This window comes from Metopolophium dirhodum, chromosome 5, assembly GCF_019925205.1.
Source record: "Metopolophium dirhodum isolate CAU chromosome 5, ASM1992520v1, whole genome shotgun sequence".
Lineage (NCBI taxonomy): Eukaryota > Metazoa > Arthropoda > Insecta > Hemiptera > Aphididae > Metopolophium > Metopolophium dirhodum.
The window spans coordinates 10312504-10336002 of NC_083564.1; the positions used below are offsets into that span (position 1 = coordinate 10312504).

General features: G+C 29.5%; 4 protein-coding genes across 5 annotated transcripts; 3 read left to right on the forward strand and 1 right to left on the reverse strand.

The window, feature by feature from the left end:
• Positions 1–3411: 3411 nt before the first annotated feature.
• LOC132945438 (peptidyl-alpha-hydroxyglycine alpha-amidating lyase 2-like) lies at positions 3412–8583 on the forward strand. Its single transcript, XM_061015181.1, has 7 exons — positions 3412–3841; positions 5030–5166; positions 5236–5434; positions 5549–5750; positions 7023–7211; positions 7285–7400; positions 8210–8583. Exons 1-7 carry the CDS (start codon positions 3623–3625, stop codon positions 8333–8335), a joined length of 1188 nt encoding a protein of 395 aa, XP_060871164.1. The 5' UTR covers positions 3412–3622; the 3' UTR covers positions 8336–8583.
• A 2177-nt stretch (positions 8584–10760) lies between these two features.
• Positions 10761–14582, reverse strand: LOC132945437 (probable malonyl-CoA-acyl carrier protein transacylase, mitochondrial). Its single transcript, XM_061015180.1, has 4 exons — positions 14061–14582; positions 13604–14002; positions 13316–13533; positions 10761–12190 (listed from the first exon to the last, which is right to left on the reverse strand). Exons 1-4 carry the CDS (start codon positions 14323–14325, stop codon positions 11795–11797), a joined length of 1278 nt encoding a protein of 425 aa, XP_060871163.1. The 5' UTR covers positions 14326–14582; the 3' UTR covers positions 10761–11794.
• Positions 14583–14735: 153 nt separating this feature from the next.
• LOC132945436 (protein adenylyltransferase Fic) lies at positions 14736–19026 on the forward strand. Its single transcript, XM_061015179.1, has 7 exons — positions 14736–14872; positions 14976–15520; positions 15591–15793; positions 15857–16036; positions 17299–17562; positions 17643–17896; positions 17986–19026. The coding sequence occupies exons 2-7, from the start codon at positions 15256–15258 to the stop codon at positions 18155–18157; spliced, it is 1338 nt and encodes a 445-aa protein (XP_060871162.1). The 5' UTR covers positions 14736–14872; positions 14976–15255; the 3' UTR covers positions 18158–19026.
• A 1733-nt stretch (positions 19027–20759) lies between these two features.
• LOC132945441 (uncharacterized protein CG1161) lies at positions 20760–23447 on the forward strand. Of its 2 annotated transcripts, none has more exons than XM_061015183.1 (5): positions 20760–21229; positions 21862–21962; positions 22059–22170; positions 22241–22414; positions 23046–23447. In XM_061015183.1, exons 1-5 carry the CDS (start codon positions 21176–21178, stop codon positions 23217–23219), a joined length of 615 nt encoding a protein of 204 aa, XP_060871166.1. In that variant the 5' UTR covers positions 20760–21175; the 3' UTR covers positions 23220–23447. The 2 variants fall into 2 exon arrangements, with proteins under 2 accessions (XP_060871166.1, XP_060871167.1); XM_061015184.1 differs by having other exon boundaries at positions 20764–21229; positions 22241–22369.
• Positions 23448–23499: the final 52 nt, after the last annotated feature.

Here is a 23499-nt window from a genome sequence, read left to right on the forward strand (position 1 = left end):
GATTGTGTACATATGTGTAGGATCTATATATACACATATGTATTTTTCTTTTATATAGTTCATACTATACCGATTGATCAGTTAAATAGCAAATCAAATCGAAGAAAATTCTGTCATTTTCATCATTAAAAACAAGATTAGAAAATTTCAAATATTAGTTTCAGTTTTATATAGTTTAATAATGCTGCTAATTAGTTATTAAATAACACTGTTTATTGATAGAAAAAAAGTTTTCGGTATTTTCAGAAATAGTTTGAATTACGAGAATATATTATGAATTATAGGTACAAAATATATATAGCTATGTATGATAAAGCTTGCATTCAATTTTCAGATATTAATATTAATAAAATAATAAAAAAAATTTTCAAAATCTCATAAACAAGCCCGGCTCAAGGGGTAGGCGACATAGGCCCACGCCTAGTGCACTTTAGTAAGAGGTCGGCATTTTCAAAATACTGATAATATTATATTGTTAGAGGCGGACAAATTCGATTTCGCCTAGTTCACTATTTGTGCTTGAGCCGGTCCGGCTAAACAATTTTCGCGACTATAATATTTTTTTATTTTAAGTTATTTAATTTACAAGGAACTTTTTGGTATAGAATAAAGTGCTCTGTTTTATTAGACTTTATTTATTATTGCATACCTACTAAATAGATTTAGATTCTGGGCGAATTGGTTTTATAATGATGTGGGTGTTTTTCCCATCTGTCATCAACTTTTGGTACACTAAAAATGCTCCGATTATCATATTTTCTGATAGGAAAGTGAATCTAGTTGGTACATCAAAAAGTCAAAATTAAAAATTTCTATTTAAAAGCGTCAGGTAAAACAAAAAAAATTTTTAAAAAAACGGGAAAACACAAGAACTGATGTGCTTAACTCAAAAACTAAATATCGTAAATACTTTACATTTTCGCCTAATATTATTATAATGAGCATTTCCCATATATGGTAGAATTTTCAAAATATTTTGACTTTTTTTAGCTATTTATACAACTTTCGAATTTTATACATTTTTTTTAAAAATATTGCATATAAAAAAATGTTGACCTGGTAAAATACTTGTAAATGGAATGTAACTCATAAGTTGTTTTTGTAGCAGTTCAAAAATATTACAGCTACATAGGTACAATTATTTTTTATATGCATTTAAATGTTGACAAAATTCATCGAAATCTCAAAAAAGTTCAAATTAATTTTCAGTTAAAAATTCATAATATGTTTTCTTTTTATTGCAAATATTTTAAAATTGAATGGAATACTCCACATACGTTTTTCTACCTTTAACAAAAAAAAGTTTACCGGAGAGTAACGTTATATTTATAGCCATGGCCTCCCATAAGATATTTTCGATTTTTATTAATTTTTTTTTTAATTATTAAATTTGATTATTTATACTTGTATGCTAGGCTGACACAGTCCCTGCTCGGAATCAGTTTTCTTATACAATGATTTATTATAGAATTCAAAACTAACACATCCATTACAATGACTTATTTTATTTTTACACTTCAACTTATTTGAATTTTATTGAATAGCAATCCTTTTAACGGTTATCGGTCAATATCTCTAAAATAATATATTGTTAATATAAATGAATTAAATATTTTAAATATCAACCGTTGAGTATAACAAAAATTACCACATGAATATTTTTGAGTGTGTTGAACAATTTTATGGTTAGCATATTTTCTATATAAATTCTATTATGTAGGTATGCTCTCTGCGGACCCGCTTTTTCCGACCTTCCCACCAGCGGCGTATTTAAGAATTGTTATAGGGAGGGGATGAGCCATTGAATAGTGTAATAAAAAATAAAGAGGTAGAAAGGTATACCTATATTTTTTAATTACCTTTTCCTATCAGAGGAAGTATTATTGTTGGGGTCGTGAATTCTGTTACAAGCAACTACAAAATTACCTATGAAGAACACAACTATTCTTCTAAGGAACCCAGTTTATTATATATATGAATATAGAATACCTTATAAAACTCACCAATATATATATGATTGAATTTTAGAACCAAATTGCCAATACAGAGAGATTAGGTTTGTAAGTAATATAACCTTTTGCGAAGATGAATGTGTATTTGCTTCGCGCTGCACTGATGATGAAAGTTGACAGAGTTTCAGGGATAAAAGGGAGATAGAATCTGAGTATAATTATAAAGAAAGAAAGAGAACACACTTCTTTGAATTAAAACATAACTACGATGGTGACGATACGTGAAAATAATAACTGCAGCCTTCATGGGCGTCCTTTACACATTTAAGCACTGAAAGTGTACGTATGTAAGACGCTAGAAGACTGTCTAACAATGAGCCAGTGGGATGGCGTTTTATGCTACTTTTTTTTTCGTCACTATCGTATTTTTATTATACTAATTGTTATTGTGAAACAAAGTATGTTTACTGTGATTATAGATTATTTAGAATGTCAATAGTAATTTGATATGTACAATGATTATATCATGACATTTTGTACTTAAACTTTATACATTAGTAAATTATACATAAGTGAATAATAATTACAATAATATGTCATATTAATTAACTATAAAACAAATATTCATTGTGTATGCTATATGGATATCATTACAATAGTATACGTAAAAGGGAGGGCTTTGCCCCCACACCCCCCTTTAAGGTTTCCAACATTTTCTCACTAAAAGCTGTACAGTTTACACTTTAAACACCATAAATTCTACATTGAATACCAATTTGTCATTTTTAGTGAATAATAATAACACATTGATTATTATTAATTTGATCTAAAATACATTTCAATTTTTAATTTACATTCAAAAAAGTTCCCACCGACATGACGGAAGCGCTACTGCTCTGCGAGAGGGTGAAGAATCTTTCAGAGTTTTCTACAAGTCAGTAGAGGACATCAAGGAGGATGAACAGCATGCGAGGCAACTCGCGGAAGGGTGGCCTATAATGATGATGGACCTGTGGCTACCACGATGCTATTGAAGGAGCCACAAACCACCAAGCCTTTTAATCGCTCATCTTATAGCATGTAGTAATTTCCTTTTTTGAGGATATTTAATATTGGAATGGAATATTCCAGTTATACTTCAGCAAAGTATTTTAATAAAATTGAGCGTATTTTATACTTGGATCTGAATCTGCCCGCTCCGGACAGGTACCTAAGTACCGTAGGTACCTATATATACATACATATCATTTTATAAAAACCAGTAAAAAATTTGAAAAGAATAAGAGCAGCGTCATAACTTGCGGTGGGACGGGTTTAACCACTGGGGTGGGTCTGGAGTCGTCCTCCCAGCGACCCAGCATCGCTGTCGGCGGGGGGGAGGGTAGCGTGTAATTTAAGGGTGGATGGAAGGGGTAACACGGCGCTCTCTGGCGAACAAACCAACCGGCCACCGCTTTGGCATACTTAAGGTATTGATCTCGACGGTTTTACCAAGGCCAAAATATTGTGAAACATTGTCGTTGCCGCCACCGCTGTGCCAATGCACAGATAACGAAATATATACACTGACATAAGATACTCCTTACACACCTCACGCGCTTAAACACGTACCTATATAGCGCCCACGCGAACCCACGTCCACGTCACACACCTGCAGTTACAGCTGCGCTATGGGTCAGCCGATGTACTTGTCGCTGTTGGCCATCACAGTCTGGCTGATTACTTTGTTGGCCACGTGCCCCGCGTTGGCCGTCGGTTGGCCCGTCGACAGCAGTTTTTACGATGAGATCAAGCGCGTAGTGTATGGTGGTGGCGAAAACATCGACGACTCCGTTGCCGCCACTGAATCATCACCGCCACCGCCACTGTTATTACCATCGTCGTCACAGGCGAGTATATAATATATTAGATGCAAATAGCATAATAACATTAAACAACGAAACCTATTATAAATGTGTAAGACATGAGGTTAGCGCATAGGTTGGGGTAATGGGTAGAGTTGCATGTTTTTGATAATCGCTCATAAATAATCCAAATTTTTACATTATCCATCGGTTTTTTTTTTTACAAACTGTTTTCTAATACAAATTGGATCAAAACTTATGTAACCCCGACGGCTGTCGATAACCTATATTAAGCGAGATAAGTCGAGATATATAAGTAGTTATATATCATATGGACATTATAAACCTATAGGGTCACAATACCATGTAATTATTATCATTCGCTTTCGTAGGTAATTATAATAATTATATATATATAGTCTTTTTTTTCCGGGATTTTTATATCGTATCTCAACGAAATTTTTACTTCAATCCCTTAAAAAAAAAATGTTGTGTCTTTACGAAAAAAACTTTTAAGGAATCTTGTTTTACATTTCAAACCTTAGGTAATAAAATTAAAAATTGTATATTATACAATTGGACATAACTAAATGATTACAAAAAAGTGATTTTCAATTTTTTTTTTATATTTTATCGTACATAAATCAAAAATAAACTTAAATAGTAAAAACTTTTAAATATTTATAAATGGTTTAAAAATTGTTAAAATGTTCTTAAATTAAATCATGTCTAATATAGTAAATGCTAATATGAAGATTTAGCAAAATTGTAAAATCTCTACAGGCTACAGCTATTTATATTTGAATAACGAATTACGACCTACCTTACTATATATTAAGTTAGGAAGAAGTGCGTTGAACGCAATGCTAATTCTCGCGTGTACATAATATGTAAACATATGTGATATGTTAAGGCAACTATATGTAAATTTAATATTATATTATGAATAATAGACGTTAAATATATAATACTATAAATTACTATTATCTATTATACCAGCTAGTGGCAGAGACAAAACTTGTAGTTTTATATAATTATATAGGTATTTGAATACTAGTACATAATACATACATAATGAGGTATGTACTTTCTATAAGGAAGAGCTTGTGTCAAAAGTAGAGAGGTTACCTACAATATTGTATTTAAACATAAAATAGTGATTTAATTAACTACGCATATAATTTGCATTAAAAAATAAATGGCTCTTAATAGTCTTAATTTATATATGAACAGGACATAAACAGGCCCGTAGAAGTAGAAGGATGGCCAAGGAGCCCGATACCCCGCCTAGGACAAGTGAGCGGGGTGGCAATAAACACGGTTGGGCAACCTGTGATTTTTCACCGGGGAAGCCGTGTCTGGGACGAGAAGTGAGTCCAACCATTCTATACTGTTTGGCAGAGCGTTCATAATTATTAATATTCATCAAATGTATTTAGTTCATTCAACGAAACATTCCACTACCAACACATAGAGGAAGGTCCCATTTTAACAAATGCCATTGTCACTCTGAGTCCGAAAACCGGCGAGGTTTTATCTAGCTGGGGAGCAGGTTTCTTCTACATGCCCCACGGCATCACAATAGATCACCAAGGGAACGTATGGGTCACAGATGTGGCCATGCATCAAGTGTTTAAGGTTAAAAAACACCGCTTTTATAATATATTATAATTTTCCGCTCAAAAACATAAAAAACCCATCCACAACGCATGTTGACATATAACGGAATAATGGTGATAAAAAAATAAACAGTTTTCGCCCGGAGCGCCCAGAGCGTCATTAACCTTTGGCAAGAGATTCGAGAACGGCAAAGGATACAGGACATTGTGTCAACCTACTTCTGTGGCCATCGCTTCGACTGGTGACATTTTCATTGCTGACGGATACTGCAACTCTAGAGTTTTAAAATTCACAAGCCGAGGAGAGTTGCTACGAGTTTTTCCTCACGCCAACGGTAAATTACTATAATTAAAATAGAATAAAAACTAATTCATTTTGAGTCATGACTCATATTCATAGGATAACACACGGTACCTAGCTGTATAATATAGCTTATATAGTGCTATTATAGAACTATAGAAGTCTAGTATAGGAAAAAGTTTGAAAAATAACTGTAAGCCAAAAGTGTTTAGGTTGTCACTGCTTGTTCAAAATCATCAATTTAATTAGAAAACAAATGACGTTTAACATAATTAAAAATGAAATATATTATGCAACACATTTAAAAACAGGACGTTAAATTACTAAGCGTGTAGACTATATTAGATAACAACATGTCTATATACTCCAGTATACAGTTACAATAAAATTCACATTTAGGGTATATATATTATTATATTATAAGTATAATAAATTGTGAATAATTGATAGGACTATAAGTAATCGAGATACAGAGTTCAAAAGTTTCAACCATTAATAATTTTTGAATTCAATCCATAGGCGCAATTTTTTTTCTTGTGGGAAGGGGGTTGAACAATTTAATTTGAAATGTTCTATAAACATTCATAATTTAGATTGAAAACGTTTATTTTACTTTACCGTCTTTACCCTTAACATTTCATTTGACAGCTATAAAATATTTTTCAATATCATTATTATTTCTATAAATATTCAATACAGCATTTATTTTGTTTGTAAGTATTTGATAGGTTAGGATAGGATAGGTTATGTCTATTGTATAATGTACGTAAATAATGTGCTAGGTGATTAGATTGTAGATATACCTATGTTTGTGTCTACATATGATGTTATTTTTATACAAATAGTATGAATAACATTTTATTTACTAAATTTGAGGATAAGAATTAGATTCGTAGAATTATATGTGGAAACAAAACAGCTATTGTGTTTAACTTATGTAAATACCTACCCAACTATAAAGGTGTCTATGTATTACTTTACATTTCAGTAAAGGGAAAAAATGTGTATGAAAAACGATTTATAAAATAATTATAGTTATAAGATGATTAGGCAAGAATTATTGACGATATTTTATTTGTAACTTATTTTTATAAACAGGCTATATATTGCACCTGTATTATTATACATTTATAATATATTAAATATTTATACAGATTACAGATATATATAGTCTGAAAGACGATAGTTTTACAGATTTGAGATGGTTATAGGAATATATTTTAGAATACATACGTGGTACGTGCCTATACTTTGCGTATACCGTGTTTTTTTAATTCGTCTGTGTTATAAATTATTGTGTTATTAGAATTTCTGAGCCTTCAAGTACCACACAGCTTAGCGTTGCTTGAAAAACACGACCTCATCTGCATTGCTGACCGTGAAGATATGAGAGTTGTGTGCAGGGGCGCTGAGCTTTCGACAGAAAGCAAAGAACAGGCCCCGTTAACGATTCAACAGCCAGACTTGGGACGAGTGTACGCGATAACCAATCACGGTATGTGTTGAGGTATTGAATATGACCATTCGCGTTTTAACTAAACGGCAAACGTTTTTAATTTCGTTTGAAGGCGATTTGATTTACGCCGTTAACGGACCTACATCACCCCTGATACCGGTACGAGGATTTACCATAAACCCTATGACCGAGAATATTGTCGATCACTGGACACTATCCAAAAATGCAGTGAGTTATACCTACCATTATGGCCATATACTATATAACACTGGCGGATCCAGGGCTTAATTTTTATTTATTTATTTTTTTTTTTTGGGGGGGGGGTTGGCATGGGGTGGCAAAAGTACAAAAATTGGCTAAACACAGTGTATAACATTGGAAAATACGGCGATTGGGGGGGGGGATACCCCCTTTGCTACCCTTGATTCACCACTGGTATATAGTAAATAATAATATATATAATATTATACATCATATACATATATATCAGATTTTATGTACAGGGTGCGGCAGTCAAATCCGATGATTTGAAAAAATAAAAAAACAATTATTTATTAATTTTTTGTTAAACAAATAAAAATTACGCAAGTAGAATTTTATAATATATTTAAAAACTTCATTTTTTTAAGATTGTGTTAGGCAAATGCCTTCCTTGGTTAGCCACACATTACTACTATACATATATCATTACTTTTGTAATACGCTTTTACCGCGAACCAAACCATTCACTCAACTAATGATTACTAAGTTCCGGCTATTTAAAAGCAATAAGAACATACCCGAAATCTCTACCACTTTAGCCGCGCCCACCAGTTCATGTTAAAATCGTCGGGTTTGACTGCCTCACCCTGTATAATGCATATATTATTTGAAATTTAAATACTTTAGTAATTTGTCATAGGTACTAAGGTCCGCGTAGTAAATAATGCTTTTATATTATTATTTAATATTTATAGAATATTTAAACATGCGTAGTACCTATAATCTATATCCTTTATCTATAAATTATCAAAATTGTATTGTGTCTTGTTTTTCAGGCTATCAATGTGCCGCACGACATAGCTATTTCGAAAGACGGTTCGTCGTTGTACGTAGCTTCCATCAGTCCGAATCGCATAGTGAAATACACGATGATGCCAGTTACTCCATTGAAATCCGAATAATACTCAAAAAATATTCTACACGCAAAACTACACAAAAACAATATTTATTTATTCCATAGAATTAGGTCACGATATATTCATTATTTGATTATTGATTAATGAATATAACGATATATTCGATGATCCATCAAATTAATGATTGGGCAATTAAATTAAATTAAGCCTATTGTTACAAGTAGCCAGTAGGATATATTTTCCTGAATTCTGTTCGGTTTACTTATAATAAATAAACGTACATAAAATAGGTATTTATTATGTGGCTATCAGCCTAAGCGAGTATTCTATGTATAGTAGGAGGAGGGTACCTAACTACTACGTCATTTAAATATTGAATAATATATTGAGAATTAAAATCATATTTATAGCGTCTATAGAAAAATATATTATTCTGCAGCCTGTAGTGGTTCGCGAGTTTGGAATATGACTGTCGTCAGTATTAGCATTTCATCACATTAACACAGAAAACCTATCAAAATGTAATAAAGTTCTCTATAAATTAATTATATTAAAGTACAGAACCTTATTAGGTATATATAGTACAGTAAAGTTGTAGTTGGTACCTATATAAATACGTATTTTACTAAACCACAGTTGCTTAATACTTAATACTTTATACAAATACAAAATACATAAATATATTGATATAATGATTGATACAGGGTGGGGCGTGGTTACTTCCTTATTTAAAAAAATCATAACACAAAAAGTATTGGCAATATTGATTTAATTATTTTTTCTGTTTATAGAAGTACATTTAAAGTTTTATTTTATTTGGTTTTAAAAACGACATCTCGAAGGTGGCCACCGTTCTCATCAATGCACTGAGATAGTCGGAATTTGAAATTGTTGTCCACTTTTTCCAGCATATCTGTGTTTATGTCGGCGATAGCAGCACGAATATTGTTTTTGAGATGACAAAGGGTCTTTGGACGATCAGTGTATACCAACGATTTAAGGTAGCCCCACAGGAAAAAATCACATGGGGCTAAATCTGGCGATCGTGCTGGCCACTGAAGATCACCTCTAAGAGAGATGAGCCGTTCGGGGAAGTGTTCACGCAAAATATTCATTGCTTTGTCCACTGCATTGTCGACACTGAACTAGTCATAATAAAAACCTTAGATAACGTGCTTTCGAACAAGCCATAAACCAACGTTCTACTATTAATAGCCGCTCAGTTGCGAGAGTTTTAAATAAGGAAGTAACCACGCCCCACCCTGTATTATTATATATACTTAGATATATATATGGGCTTTTGATATAGGTATTATATTTGTAACACATAAATTATAATTTATATTGTACCATTAAATACATCAATGCTATGATTATTTAATACCAAGGTATACCGTAAATATAATATAGACAATGTTATAAAGTATTTGAGTAAAAATATTCAAAAATATTTTTGAACATTTGATTTTTATTCGAAAAATAGGTCGATAATGTGTAATATTATTAGCTTACTGCTCCCTCCAATACTAGTCCACCAAAGATCAAACACCACTATAGTCGAGTGGATTTCAACTTTCAATGTGGGTACTGTCCGTCTATTACTTAGAACAAAACTAACATGACCGACGAAAACTGACTTATCTACATGATTACATCATGTTTCTTATGTTAAATAAACTTCTGAATATTAAAGACTATATAGGTACGTATTACATTATTACAAACCTACAAAATAAAAACTAAATAATTGGCTAACTATCTACCTATATTATTAAATTATTTACAACACTGCAAATTATAGATTATTATTTATTTTATATTAGAAAATAAAATATATAAACATATTATAATAATATTAGATTACGTACTTACATAGTTATAATTTGTACATATAAAACACTGAGGTTAATGAGTGTTCATATACAGTGGTGTCATTATAATTTTTTTTTTAATAGGTATGCAATGCGTACTATGTATATCTTTATGCCAGTCACAAACCCTGTCCAAAATGTATACTTTTTTAAGGCCAACCAATTTAAGAAATAGGCAAAAACACAATGATATTGGATTTTAAATCTGCAAGGTGAGCATTTGCCTCTATGGCTCTTGCTGATTTAAAAAGCAGCCAAACGGGCTGGTTGACGGTTGTTGGTAGAGAAACGACTATATTTATAATTCTAAGGAAATATAATATTGTGTAAGTAGGTACTAGGAAATTATTGTCACAATAACAATTAATACCTACAAAATACTTAAATAGTAATATAGTATTATATTATACATTTATACCTATAGTTTTTAAATTGGCACTTAGCATAAATATATGTGTGGGCATACATATTTATAAGTACGTTGGTTGTGTGTGAAGGAACATAATATATTATTATAATATTATACAGAAATAGACTCGGAATTCGGATATGATATAGCCATATAGGTAGGACAAATTTATAAATTGTATGTGGGCCAATAAAAATATTATTATAACTCCATATATTTTTATACTCCAAACATTTTTTTTACAAAATAATTGTTATAACTTATAACACCTTTTTTATGGGGAATTTACAAATACCATTGATTTACCCAAAAATTAACTGTCTCAAATTCTAAACATAACATAATTGGCATACCTATTTGAGATAAAATAATATTTATTAAGACATGATGAACACGATTGCACACCCGCCAAATTATATAGATGTTGAGATGGCAATGCAATACTTTAACTTTGGACGTCAAACCTTTCAGTAAAACATACTACACAGAGAGTTTGTCGGTAAATTGTGGCGCGCCAGTCAGTCACACTCACAGTTACAACTGGTCAACTGATCGTGTTAATAGTACCATTCTGCATTTTTACAATTTTAAATTATAATTAAGTGTATAAAAATTAAATTAATATTTAAATCAAATTAAATAATATGTAAAAATAACAAATTTGTGTGACAATGTTAATTCATAAGTTGAAAACTAATAAGGAAAAAGTGTTAAACTTATGATTTATGTATAATTGTATAAAGAACTTTGATCTTAAACTCAAGAAGTAGTCCGCATTATCATTTGCGCTACAATAAATTGATAATTATTGAAAAGTTAGCAATACCGTAAAACGACAAACTTCTAAGCTCTAATAGCTACAACTTCAAAAATCTGATCAACATTAGAATTTACTAATGTCACATTAATTTGTTTCATCAAAAACTACATAGAAATAATTAATAAATATAAATATTTAAAAACGTCCTGGGAGCTAAACTAGAATTATGCCAATAAGTTTAATAGTTACTTATTTCTGATACAATGGTGTTTGTATTTTAAATTATAGAATTTTATGTTATTATGTATCTTAATATATACCAGATTTAGTATGATGTTTATTTGATTATAAGTCTCAGTAAAGGAATTAGCTATTAAGAGAATTTATCCATAAGTCTATAATAATTAACTGGTGTTGGATTACAAATATATTTTTAATGAAAAGCTACCTACTCAATATGTATATTAAATATCAATATTCTTACACGTAGAATGTGCTTTAGAATTGACTGTTTTTAATAAACTTCTTAGGGTTGATCCAGGTCCACACTCGAAGGTATCAGGGAAATTTGACCCCACTGGACGTTCATACAGTATGTGTAATGTCTGTTCCCACTTCACAGGTTTGTATATTTGTTTTGGTAAATTTCTAAACACTTGAGCGCTGTTCTGATAACGTTTTCCATCAATATTGGAATGGACAGCTATCAGAGGTTCTGCTATTTTTATATTATAAAGTGCAGCTGCAAATGGTTCAACAGCAGGACGCATGAGGTCTGTATGAAACGCACCAGAAACATTTAACCTCTGCATCTTTCTAAGATTATATTGTTTTAGATTGGATTCCAAATATTTTAATGCCTAAAAAAAAATATAAAAAAATCAATAAATATTGTTTATACATTAAGTTATAAATATATTCGATCACAATATTGTAAGATTGTAATGTATGTGAACTGTGGAAAAAAATCCCCAGTATAAAAACTAATCCGTTTTAATATTATGTATATATAGCCTAAGTAATAGTTAATAATAATTTAAATTAATAATAACATATTAATAAAGTTTAAAACTTATAAGTTACAACATATTATAGGAATATTTACTATTATAAAGAAAAAAACTTTTAAAATACAGTGAAACTTCTAGTAATGCACAACGATATTGTATTTCAATATCAGATAAATCTTACCGATATCTATAAGAATAAACTATCGAAAGTATTTTCATATCGATATAGAAAATCAAAATCAATTTATATATTTTATATTATTTACATATTTTCTATTTTTATAAGTTTTGACAGTGAATCAATGGCAAAGAACAATTAAACACTAATGATAAGCAATACTATAAGTCCCCTACAATATTCGCGCATAGCTGTTACATTTGGATTTTAACATTTAGTCTCTTATTTTTTTTTTAATAAAATTATTTTTTTTTATAATAAAATTATTTTGACATATTGCTATAATAAGTATATGTGTATTCACTATTCATACATATTTTTTTGTGATATTTTGTTTGGTTGATTTTGATATTATTAAATAAAGTCCTGTATTATTTTATATTTGTATTACCATTGATTATAAATACTATAGATCGCTCACTGCGGCACAAAATATTATGCGATAATTTACTAGTGATCCTGGCGCTTAACACTTAATGAAATTAACTAATTAGCGCAGAATATTTTGATAGTATTTATAATCAATGGTACTAATTAATAATAATAAAATAATAACATTTTATGATTTTTAATGTGACAGTTAATTACCGATTTGGTAGGTCAAACACTAAACGAAAATCCAATCATGTACCAACCTAGGAAAAATACTCCTCATTTTATACATAGTACTTATTATAGTTACCTATATAATTTATTGTTAAAATAATAATTATCATTTAAGAAGTAAAACAATTAAAAAATAGGTTATTTTTTATACTAACGATTTTTTTCCAAAAACCAATTTAAATACTCCTTACTTCTAAATGCCCAGCAACTACTTTACAATCAGGATTCAAATAGTTTGATATAGAACAAACAGGTTTTTCTATTCCTTTATCCAGACACCAATCTCTGGCCATTTTCATAGCATAATTTAGTTTAGAATCAGGTCTTATGTAAATGTTTGCCATTCCACCAGGTTCAATTTCAGACGCATAATGCATTGCTTCAGCGCGTATTTTAACTAAGCTAACAGCTTTCAAAGAAAAAAAATCAAAGAATTTTATAGAAAAATTATAACTATGACAATAATAGTTATTTATTACCTTGTTCGAATGAAAAACACCCCGCAAATGTAAGCGCGGCAAATTCTCCAATACTATAACCAGCAACAGCCATACAATTTTCAATGGCACTAGGTTGTTCTTCTTTTAGTTTCTCAATGGCGCCCAAAGAACACACAAGAATGGCTGGTTGACTATAGATGGTCTGATCCAGTTTAGATTTTGGTCCTTCCAAACAAAGTTTCAACAGATTATACTTCAGTATTTCACTTGCTGCATTGAACATCTCTACAACCTGAGGAAACACTAACAGATTTTTTCCCATGCCCACAAACTGGGTACCTTGGCCGGGAAACATCAGTATTGACGTTTCCTTGGGGTCCACCTTTGGTCGTAGAGCGTGCTGAGCTTGAGACTGGTTTTTGTGGGGTACATATGAACCTGGTTGTAAACAAAGAATAAATTAAAACAAATACTGTCCTGAATATGTAATTTAAACCTTTAGGGTATGGGGATGTTGTCCAGTTTTCAGTGTCTCCAACAACAGATGACTCCTCTGGAACTGTCCCATCTTCCAACAATTTTTTTATGTCTGTTTCATTCATGTTTTTTGAATTGTCGATGGTTGACATGTGCCTAATTTGTGTACTGTGATTTGAATAATTTGATTTTGACGAAGCACTGTATAAAGTACTTATAAAACGTTTAGAGGACATTTTTTGAAAACAGCAGTACCACTGCTGACACTTTGCAATAGACACCATAATGTTCTTAAAAATATGTTCTTCAAACGGAACAAATAGTTACAAAATAAAACGGAATGAGAATTAAAAACATTCGAACACACAAACAAGTTAAACCAATTAAGTTGTGGAAATTAATACATAAATTATCAGAACATATAAATGGTCAAGTGATCTACTATTGTCTAATGTCTATTTGTCTGTTCTACTGAGTACTTGCCGGTGGGAAAAGAGATGAAACCACAGATAGATTTCATCTATTCAGTGACTGAGGCACTGACCACTGAGACTGAATAAACATTAATATGATAAAAATGTAAAATATTATAATTCTGTGATACCACATTGTTATATTTTGTGGTGATACTGATATCACAAAATTTCGTAGCATGACATGTGAGCGACACATAGATGATAAAGAAGCGAGCACGATTCAAGGTTTTTGACTTTTGGCGACGTATAAATAATATTATCTTTATTCTTTATCTATTATAATTTCATAAGTGACGATTACCAATAATTAGTGACGAGCCTTTAGAAAAGAAGAAAGTGCCGGTGATACTGACGAGTATGTAGTTTAATCTAAAAAATAAAAACCTTTTAAAGAGTAATAGAATAGAGTATACGAATTCTATAATACATAAGTACATGTGGACATGTCTACTATATAGACATGTAGTGTTTTAGTTGATTTACGTGCTAACTGTTGGGTCTGCCACCACGACAATTAAGATGATCTTATTTGTATCATACCTATAGTCAACCATTTTAACAATATGTTTATTATTCAACACCGATACTGAGTGATTCGAGCTATGGACAGAATCGTTTTTGGATCAATATCCCCCATGAAGATCATGATCAGAACAAAGCCTGTTGTGTACATTGCTGGGCCATCGTGAAGTGTTTCATTATATTAATATATTATATTGATAAAATAATATTCTAATCATGAGGTGTTTAGCTCTGAAGTTATTCCAAACCAATGGGGTAATGTACAAGTATTATTCGGTGATCTTTATATTTTTGTTTGGAGCACTATCTAGTATATTTCTTAATAAATACTGGAACTACACTCCAAACGTTTACGATCAAACCAGACATCTGATTGTACGTCGCCCGTTTTCAATTATTGATTACGATGATCATGAATATGTTGATTCCAATCAAAATGCTCATGAACTAATCATCAGAGAAACAGATGTAGATGTTGTGTGTAAGTTGAAACAATGATTCAATCTGTTTTTATGTATATTTATTATTTTCATATAATTTACATTGTATAGCTGATCAAGATAATTTGGAAGCGTTAATGTCACTGGTTGCTGCCAATGAGATGAAATCGATGGGTAAAGGTGAAAAAGCATTGAAACTTATAGAACATGGTATTGCACTTGCTCCAAAAAATCCTGACTTATTAAATGGTTATGGTGAACTTATTGAAACGCTTCGAGACGACATTTTAACAGCCGATCAGATGTATTATCAGGTTTGTTAATAAAAATAATCTTAGACTTTTTAATTTATTTAAAGTATTTACTATTTTCAACAGGCACTTATACATAGTCCAAAACATAAAGAGGCATTGATCAATCGTAAGAGAACTCAAATTATTGTTGATGATTTGGATTGGCAACAGCTCAAGCGTATTGACGAAAAAAGAGATAAAATGGCTTTAATATCAGATTCTAATATGGCTCTTAGAAGAGCAAAAAAAGAAGCATATTTTCAGGTATCTAACAACAATTTTTATTCAAGTTTGTTCAATTTTTCAATATAAAATAATATATTGATTGTATACAGGGTAATTTTTTAAATATGACCCATTTCCATGTTTAAATTATGCATTTATTGAAATTCTAATTTTTGAAATTTTGAAATACATATAGTTAAAGACAATATTTTTGAATACCAACCTTGGTTTTCAAATAAGAATTTATATGTTTCAATGCAAATTGTGAATCATGATTTTTCTGAATATTTTGACATGTCGTACCTAATCGAAATGTGAATAGAAAATGTTTTTTGTTTTGTTTTGAAAATTATTGGTTGAAATATTAATCCATTAGCATTGTGTACTTTGTATTATTAAAAAAATTGTCTGATAAACTTTTGAAATTAAAATAATGTAACATAGTTATCCCTTAAAAAATTGTATATAGTATGTTACCTCCATAAACGACATCTAAATCCCAGTTACTACTCAAACGAAATATCTAGGCTTAATTCTTGACAGTCTCACTTGGGGACCTCACTTTCTTGCCAAACGTAAAGGGCTCAATCTCTGGCTTTACCTATTCATTCAGACATCTACTCTGCTCTAAACTACCATTAAAAACAAACGGACGATCTACACTGCTCTCCTAAGACCAATATGGCTCTACAGTATTAAACAATGGGGCTCAGCTAAACTGTCTAATACAAGCATTCCAGTCGATATGTCTACGGTTAATTTCAGAAGCTCTTTGGTATATTACCAACGACTCTCTGCATAAAGAACTTTGTGTTCCAACATTAAATAAACTTACTTCTCTCAACTACAACAAAACCCACAAAACATGCTATGCCAAAAACCAATCCACTAAACAATAGCCTCGCTCTACTCAAATTCCTAACAACCCACCCAGACGCCTGAAAAAGAACTGGTGATGGGATATAATTTTAAAAATTTAAATCGCTCCCAGGGTGCCGCTAATGGGGGTCTTCCTCTCTTCTGTCCTTCTACTTATTCTTATATTTATTTTATCTAATTTGCTAATAGTATTACATAAGTACAGATTGTAAATACAATTTCTTTTAAAATAATAATAAAAAGAAAAATAAGTAGTATGTTGGTACAAATATATTTTCTTCAGTGTCAATCGTACATTTTAGAAGACAATACTGTAAAAAAATACCTATAAAAAAATATTCATGTTTTTAGTATAACTGCATATATTTTTCTAGTTAATTGCTAAACTAGAACCATCCATATATATATATATTTTGTTTTAGCACATTTACCATACTGTTGGTATTGAAGGAAACAGAATGTCTTTATCGGAAACTAGATCTATTTTAGAAACTAGAATGGCCATTGGTGGTAGAAGTATTGCCGAACACAATGAGATAATAGGTTTAGAAGCGGCTCTTAAGTATATAAATGCAACATTAATCAATCGACTTGGTAGTATTTCTGTTGATGATATTTTGGAAATTCATAAACGAGTAATGGGATTTGTTGATCCTTTAGAAAGTGGAGTTTTTCGTCAAACACAAGTATGTATAACAGTAGTATTCTATGAATACATTTTTTTTAAATTTTTTTATTTTTTGTTGGTATTTGTTTCCTTATATAGGTATTTGTTGGTGGTCATATTCCTCCAGGTCCATCTCATATTGGAACATTAATGGAAAATTTTTCTTTATGGCTCAATTCTGAATCTACTCTCAGACTACATCCTGTAAGATTTGCAGCTTTGGCACATTACAAATTAGTACATATACATCCATTTACTGATGGAAATGGACGAACTTCACGTCTGCTTATGAATATGATTTTAATGCAAGCTGGCTATCCACCAGTTATTATACCAAAAGGAGAAAGACATAAGTAAATTTAATATTTTATTATTCATGTTTAAAAATTATCTTGTTTCAATACATTTTTTTAAATGAGTTTTAAATTAATTCTCCTAATAGGTATTATAGAACTTTGGAATTTGCGAATAAAGGAGATATTAGACCATTTTTGAGGTTCATTGCTGAATGTACTGAAAGAACATTAAATCAGTTTTTGTTGTCTACTACAACAGAATTTTCAACTGACATTCCAGAATTAGACTATGATAATATTATTATAAATGAATCATAATAATGTCCCAAATTTGAAAATGTATCAGCCAAAAAGCGTGCTTGTAGAAGTTTAATACGAAATCAATGGTTTTAGTCTTGTCTAATAATTAACATGTACTGTTGTGAGTATTAATTATTTAATCTAAAAGTTTCTATAAATATTTTACTTTCATTTTGGTTTTTTCGATTATCATATTATTTTAATTTTTGTTTGTTGAATAAAATATTATATTTTATGTATATTAATTTAAACATATATTAAATAACACAATACAAGTTGTAGTAATAACTGGTAATACACTTATCTACAATTAATAACAAAAAACAAGAAAAGTAAAAATATAAGCGATTTTAAAATGATTCACATCTATACCTATACTCTGTTTCAAAAAAGAACAATCACATTTTAGCATCATGAATGATTTGACTAGCACATCAAGAACCAAGTGATCACGCTAACCAGTGGTGGAAATTTTTAATTTAAATGAATATTACTCTGAAAGTATAGTACTTTTATCTACAGGTCTGAAAATTAATTGAGATTTTTTGTTTATCAAAACCTTTATATACTATTAACTATAGTTAAGACATACTTATTAGTATATTAAAAGTTTAACTAATAGATAAAATTTATTCTTATGATTATATTGCCTGTGATACATTTTTCATGTTAACCGTTACCTATTTGATTTATAATTTCATAATATGTTATATATTATTTAATATTTATTGTTGATTAGTTTTAAGTTATATTTGTATCTTTGTTGAATTATGTAAATTGTAAACTATTAAATTAAAAATATTAATTTTCAAAAAAATAGCTTTGATATTTGTTTATTATTTATAATAAATACATTATTAATAATTTAGTAATAAACTTGTCCGTATTGTAAAAGCAAGGGATTTTTAATACAATAAATAAACCCAGTATTTTCCAATATTATTTTGAATAATAAATTAATGGAGATAAAAATAATATAATTTTTGTATATCAGTGGGAAATATGCTATTTAGCTTGAAGCCTTGAACTACTATAGTGTAGTAAGCATGTGGGTCTCAACTTTATAATAATGTGTTTTTTTTATTTATGTGGAGTGTGTACACATTTTATAGTTGGAAAAATACTTTGATTTTCGACTTGAATATGTTTTCTAATAGGAAAGTGAATCAAGTTGGTACTTTTAGAAGGTCAAAATTAAAAATTCCCAGTACATTAAAAAAAAAAAACAATTTTGAATGAATGAAAGCAATTTTTATTTTCAAAAATACATTATAATATTGTAACATTGTATGGTTTTCACACTTTCATAACTAATGCTAATACAATAGGTATCTAATAAATAACACGCTTCCCATTGAAATTGTATGTAATGTTTTTATTTATTTTTATAATATTGTTCAATATAATATTCTCCATGAACTGATTGCATGGTTAGGTTAGGTTAGGTTACCTAACCTAACCTACATGCACAAGTCAATTTTATAGATCCATGATCTTTGTATTAAAATGAATGTGACGTGTCACGACGTCAATATTTTCACATCATCAGCAAATAGAAGTATATCAACCAATTCATCAAAAATAGATAGTAAATCATTAATGAAAATTATGAATAATAGAGGACGTAAATGGGAACCTTGTGGTACACCGGAACTTTCTTGGAAATAGTTCAAAATATAATGAAAAACTTTAACCGCTTGTGTACGGCAGTTTAGATAGGACCCTAACGTCCCTAACCAATTAAAAAAAGTTCCATGAATGCCAAAAGAAGATATTTTATTAAGAAGTAAATTATGTCGAACCTTGTCAAAAGCTTTTTGAAAGTCAGTATAGATTGAGTCTAGCTGTACACGATCGTTAAGAGCTTTAAGTATTTTGGACTGATAAAGTAGAATATTGGTGGCAATTGACATGTTAGGTCTAAAACCATGTTGGTTTTTTCAAATAAGTACTTAATACAAACAATAAATTATTATTCGAAAATACAATTTTATATATTATTATTTACTAAATACAATGAACTTAAAAATAAACAATATGATTACATAGGTACAGTATAATATAAAATAAAATATATTATGTATGGACAATGGGAAACGAAGGTTTATTTCGACTACTTATCGTGTACAAATCAAACACAACAAAAAAATAATAAAAAAATTAAGAAATTAAATACACACATCATAGGAAAATCAAAACTCATCGCTACGCTCAGAAGACAGAAACCGCGCCAATTTTATAAAAATATGAAGTATTTATAAATGTATGAACAAAATATAAATATGGTATGTAAATAATATTGTGGTAATATTATATTACATTAAAAATAAGGCATTTGATTACGAATTAGAGCTACTGACTTATGACCACGGATTAATATACTATATAATATTAGTATATTAATCAGTGCTTATAACCAAGGTGTATTCATGACTAAATAAACTAATTATTTAGTCATGGGTGTATTAATCAATTTAATACACCTTGCTTTCGCTTATGACTTTCCAATTAATAATAATTATTAATTATCGTCTTATCACTATGAGAACTTCAAATTGAAAAGTGATAGTGGTGAATGTTATGGCACAGAATAAAATATTATTATTATCATTTATTATCATAATATTTTAGTATTCTATAGTCTATACTACTATTTCATTTCTACTATTGATATATTTTGACATTCTGTGCTACTATGTAGTATTTACTACTTTACTAATAAGTGTCTAAGGCATTTTTTAACTACCTATTTTATATATTTTAAATTTTTTCACAATTATTCGTGTGAACAAAACATTGCAATATTACATAATGCTAATTGTGATCAGAAGTCCTTTTAATGTATTGAATGGTTGGCTTCCATCATTGTAGTCGGTGCTTTATTGGTGATCCTGTTATTGTTTTTTCTGTCATCAAACTATCGAAATTTCAAAACAATTGAGTTATAATAATTGTCATGTTCAAGACCTTTTTTTCTGCTGTAATACCGTATCTTGTTAAAATTAACTTCTATTAGGTATCATAGTACAACACAAAATGGTCAAGATTCCCGTTTTGGTGGGCGTATTATCGTTGATCACCTTGTTGAAGGTAAGCTTTTTACCTGTTGATTTTTGACATAGTTCACATACTGTAATATCCAATTCTTTTACAATTAGTTAGGTATAATTAATTACTTTATGTATAAAATATATTTATCATGATCAGAGATTGGGACTTAAAGCATTTAAAATTCTTAATATCAAAATATGGAATTAAATATGTGTTTATTTTTAATTTCTTGTTCACATTTTATTAAGCCATACAAAAATTACATATTTTAATACTGCCAATTAATATGATAAGTATGTTATATTATGACTTTGTTATTTGAATTTTATTTATTAATCTTGTCAGTTAAACATTAACTGACATTTCACAAATATTTTCACATTGCTCTTGAGCATTAAATAAAGCGCGACTTCAAGAATGGGTGTTACAAAGGAAGCAGTACCTCATAGGCCTGATATCCTTACTATTGATTTTAATCAAAATATTAAGTATACAATAACAATATATACCTACTTATATTTTTTTTTGTAAGAATCTATAAATAATTGTAAATAACATTTCCTACTAAATGAGTAAAATGTTGTTTTAATTTCTTCTTGTATTTACTCACACATTTATAACTGCTAAGAAAAAGAACATTTTTTTTCTAATTTAACACATGTATTTTTCAGGCTGAATCATATGAAGATGCCCGTTGCAAATGTGTATGTACTATAGTGAATGGTACAGAAATGTATAATAAATTATATATAGCTAATGTTCTTCCCAGCAAGTGAGTTAAAATAATGTTCATCATAGACATAAATATATTTATGTATTATAATTGATGACATTAATAAATAATAATAACCATCTAATTGCTTTTCAGTGATTGTAACGGAGTAAGCTTACCAATTATTGGTGAAGTGAATAATACAAAAAAAGAATTATGCCCGCGATGCACTTGTACTTATGAGAGTAGAAACACTACAACTATGAAAGTAACGAATTTGTCTAACATAAGTTGAATATGTTACTAATTCTTTAATGTTTACATATTGTATTATTTAGGTGGTTGTATTAATCGTGCTGTGTGTGATATCATGTTTGGTGATGTACATGTTTTTCCTGCTATGTCTGGAGCCAATGATTAGAAGACGCAAGCTAGTTGGCGCATACGTAGAGCACACCAACGAAGAGGTATGTTCTTTATTGGAGGCGACCATATCCGATAGCGGTAGTTTTGTAAGTCCAACAATTCTCTCCCAATTTTTCTTACAAAATATATAATAACAGCAGCTCTTTCCTAACGTTCCGTGATATACAAAAGTATTTTTTTCACGACTATGTCAAAATAAATTGGAAAAATTACAAAAGTGCATCGAAAGATATGGTTTATACAGTAAATATTGTTGTAGTTGGACATACTATTTTAGTTTTGTATTGTTGTGCTTGTTTGGTTTTTTCCTGTCATTAGAATGATATACATATTTTTTATCACTATATCCAGAATGCCTTGCTTGTAAATCAATTATAAGATGTTTTAACTTGATCATCATGATCTGTGTGCTTGATGTTGTTACTTATGTTCATTTCTGGATACAATATATGTGTATATTGCACTATGTGAGTCCCTTAATGTCTGTTATAAAAATATAATAAACAAATATTGAGCAACAAATGCTAGGTTTAAAATAATTATGAACTTTTTATTTTTAGAAGTCTTAAATAATTTATAATGCATGTGTTTGTATTGATTTTTTTGATTTTTTTTATTTAAATTATGAAGTACTTATCTTTCTAATTTATTTATATTGAATTTTAATTAAAAAGTATATTAACAAACATATTTTTACCAAACTACTTTTGAATATAGGATGAAGCCCCACCAGCTGTATCGTTAAATACAAGGAGAGGAAGCGATCCAATGGTATCTATAGCCAACAGCAGTAATGTACTCAACCGATTTGGACATCAACAAGATAAATGGAAGAAACAGGTGAAAGAACAAAGAAAAAATATCTATGATCGTCATACTATTCTCAATTAAATGTGTTATCTTTTATATTATTATTTTTACATAAAAAGTATAATAATCCTTTAAGGAAACCTCATTTATCTCTTTCCTCCATTTATTATTAGTAATATTTAACACCAATATATTCTGTCTTATATAATATAATTGATTCTTTGATCATCTTTATCATATTATTATTATTATGATTATCTAAGAAAAAGTAGTTTTTTTGAAAATATATTATAATTTTAATTATTTGTATATTATGTATTGTTTTTTACCAGTCATTATATCAATAATATTATATTAGGCT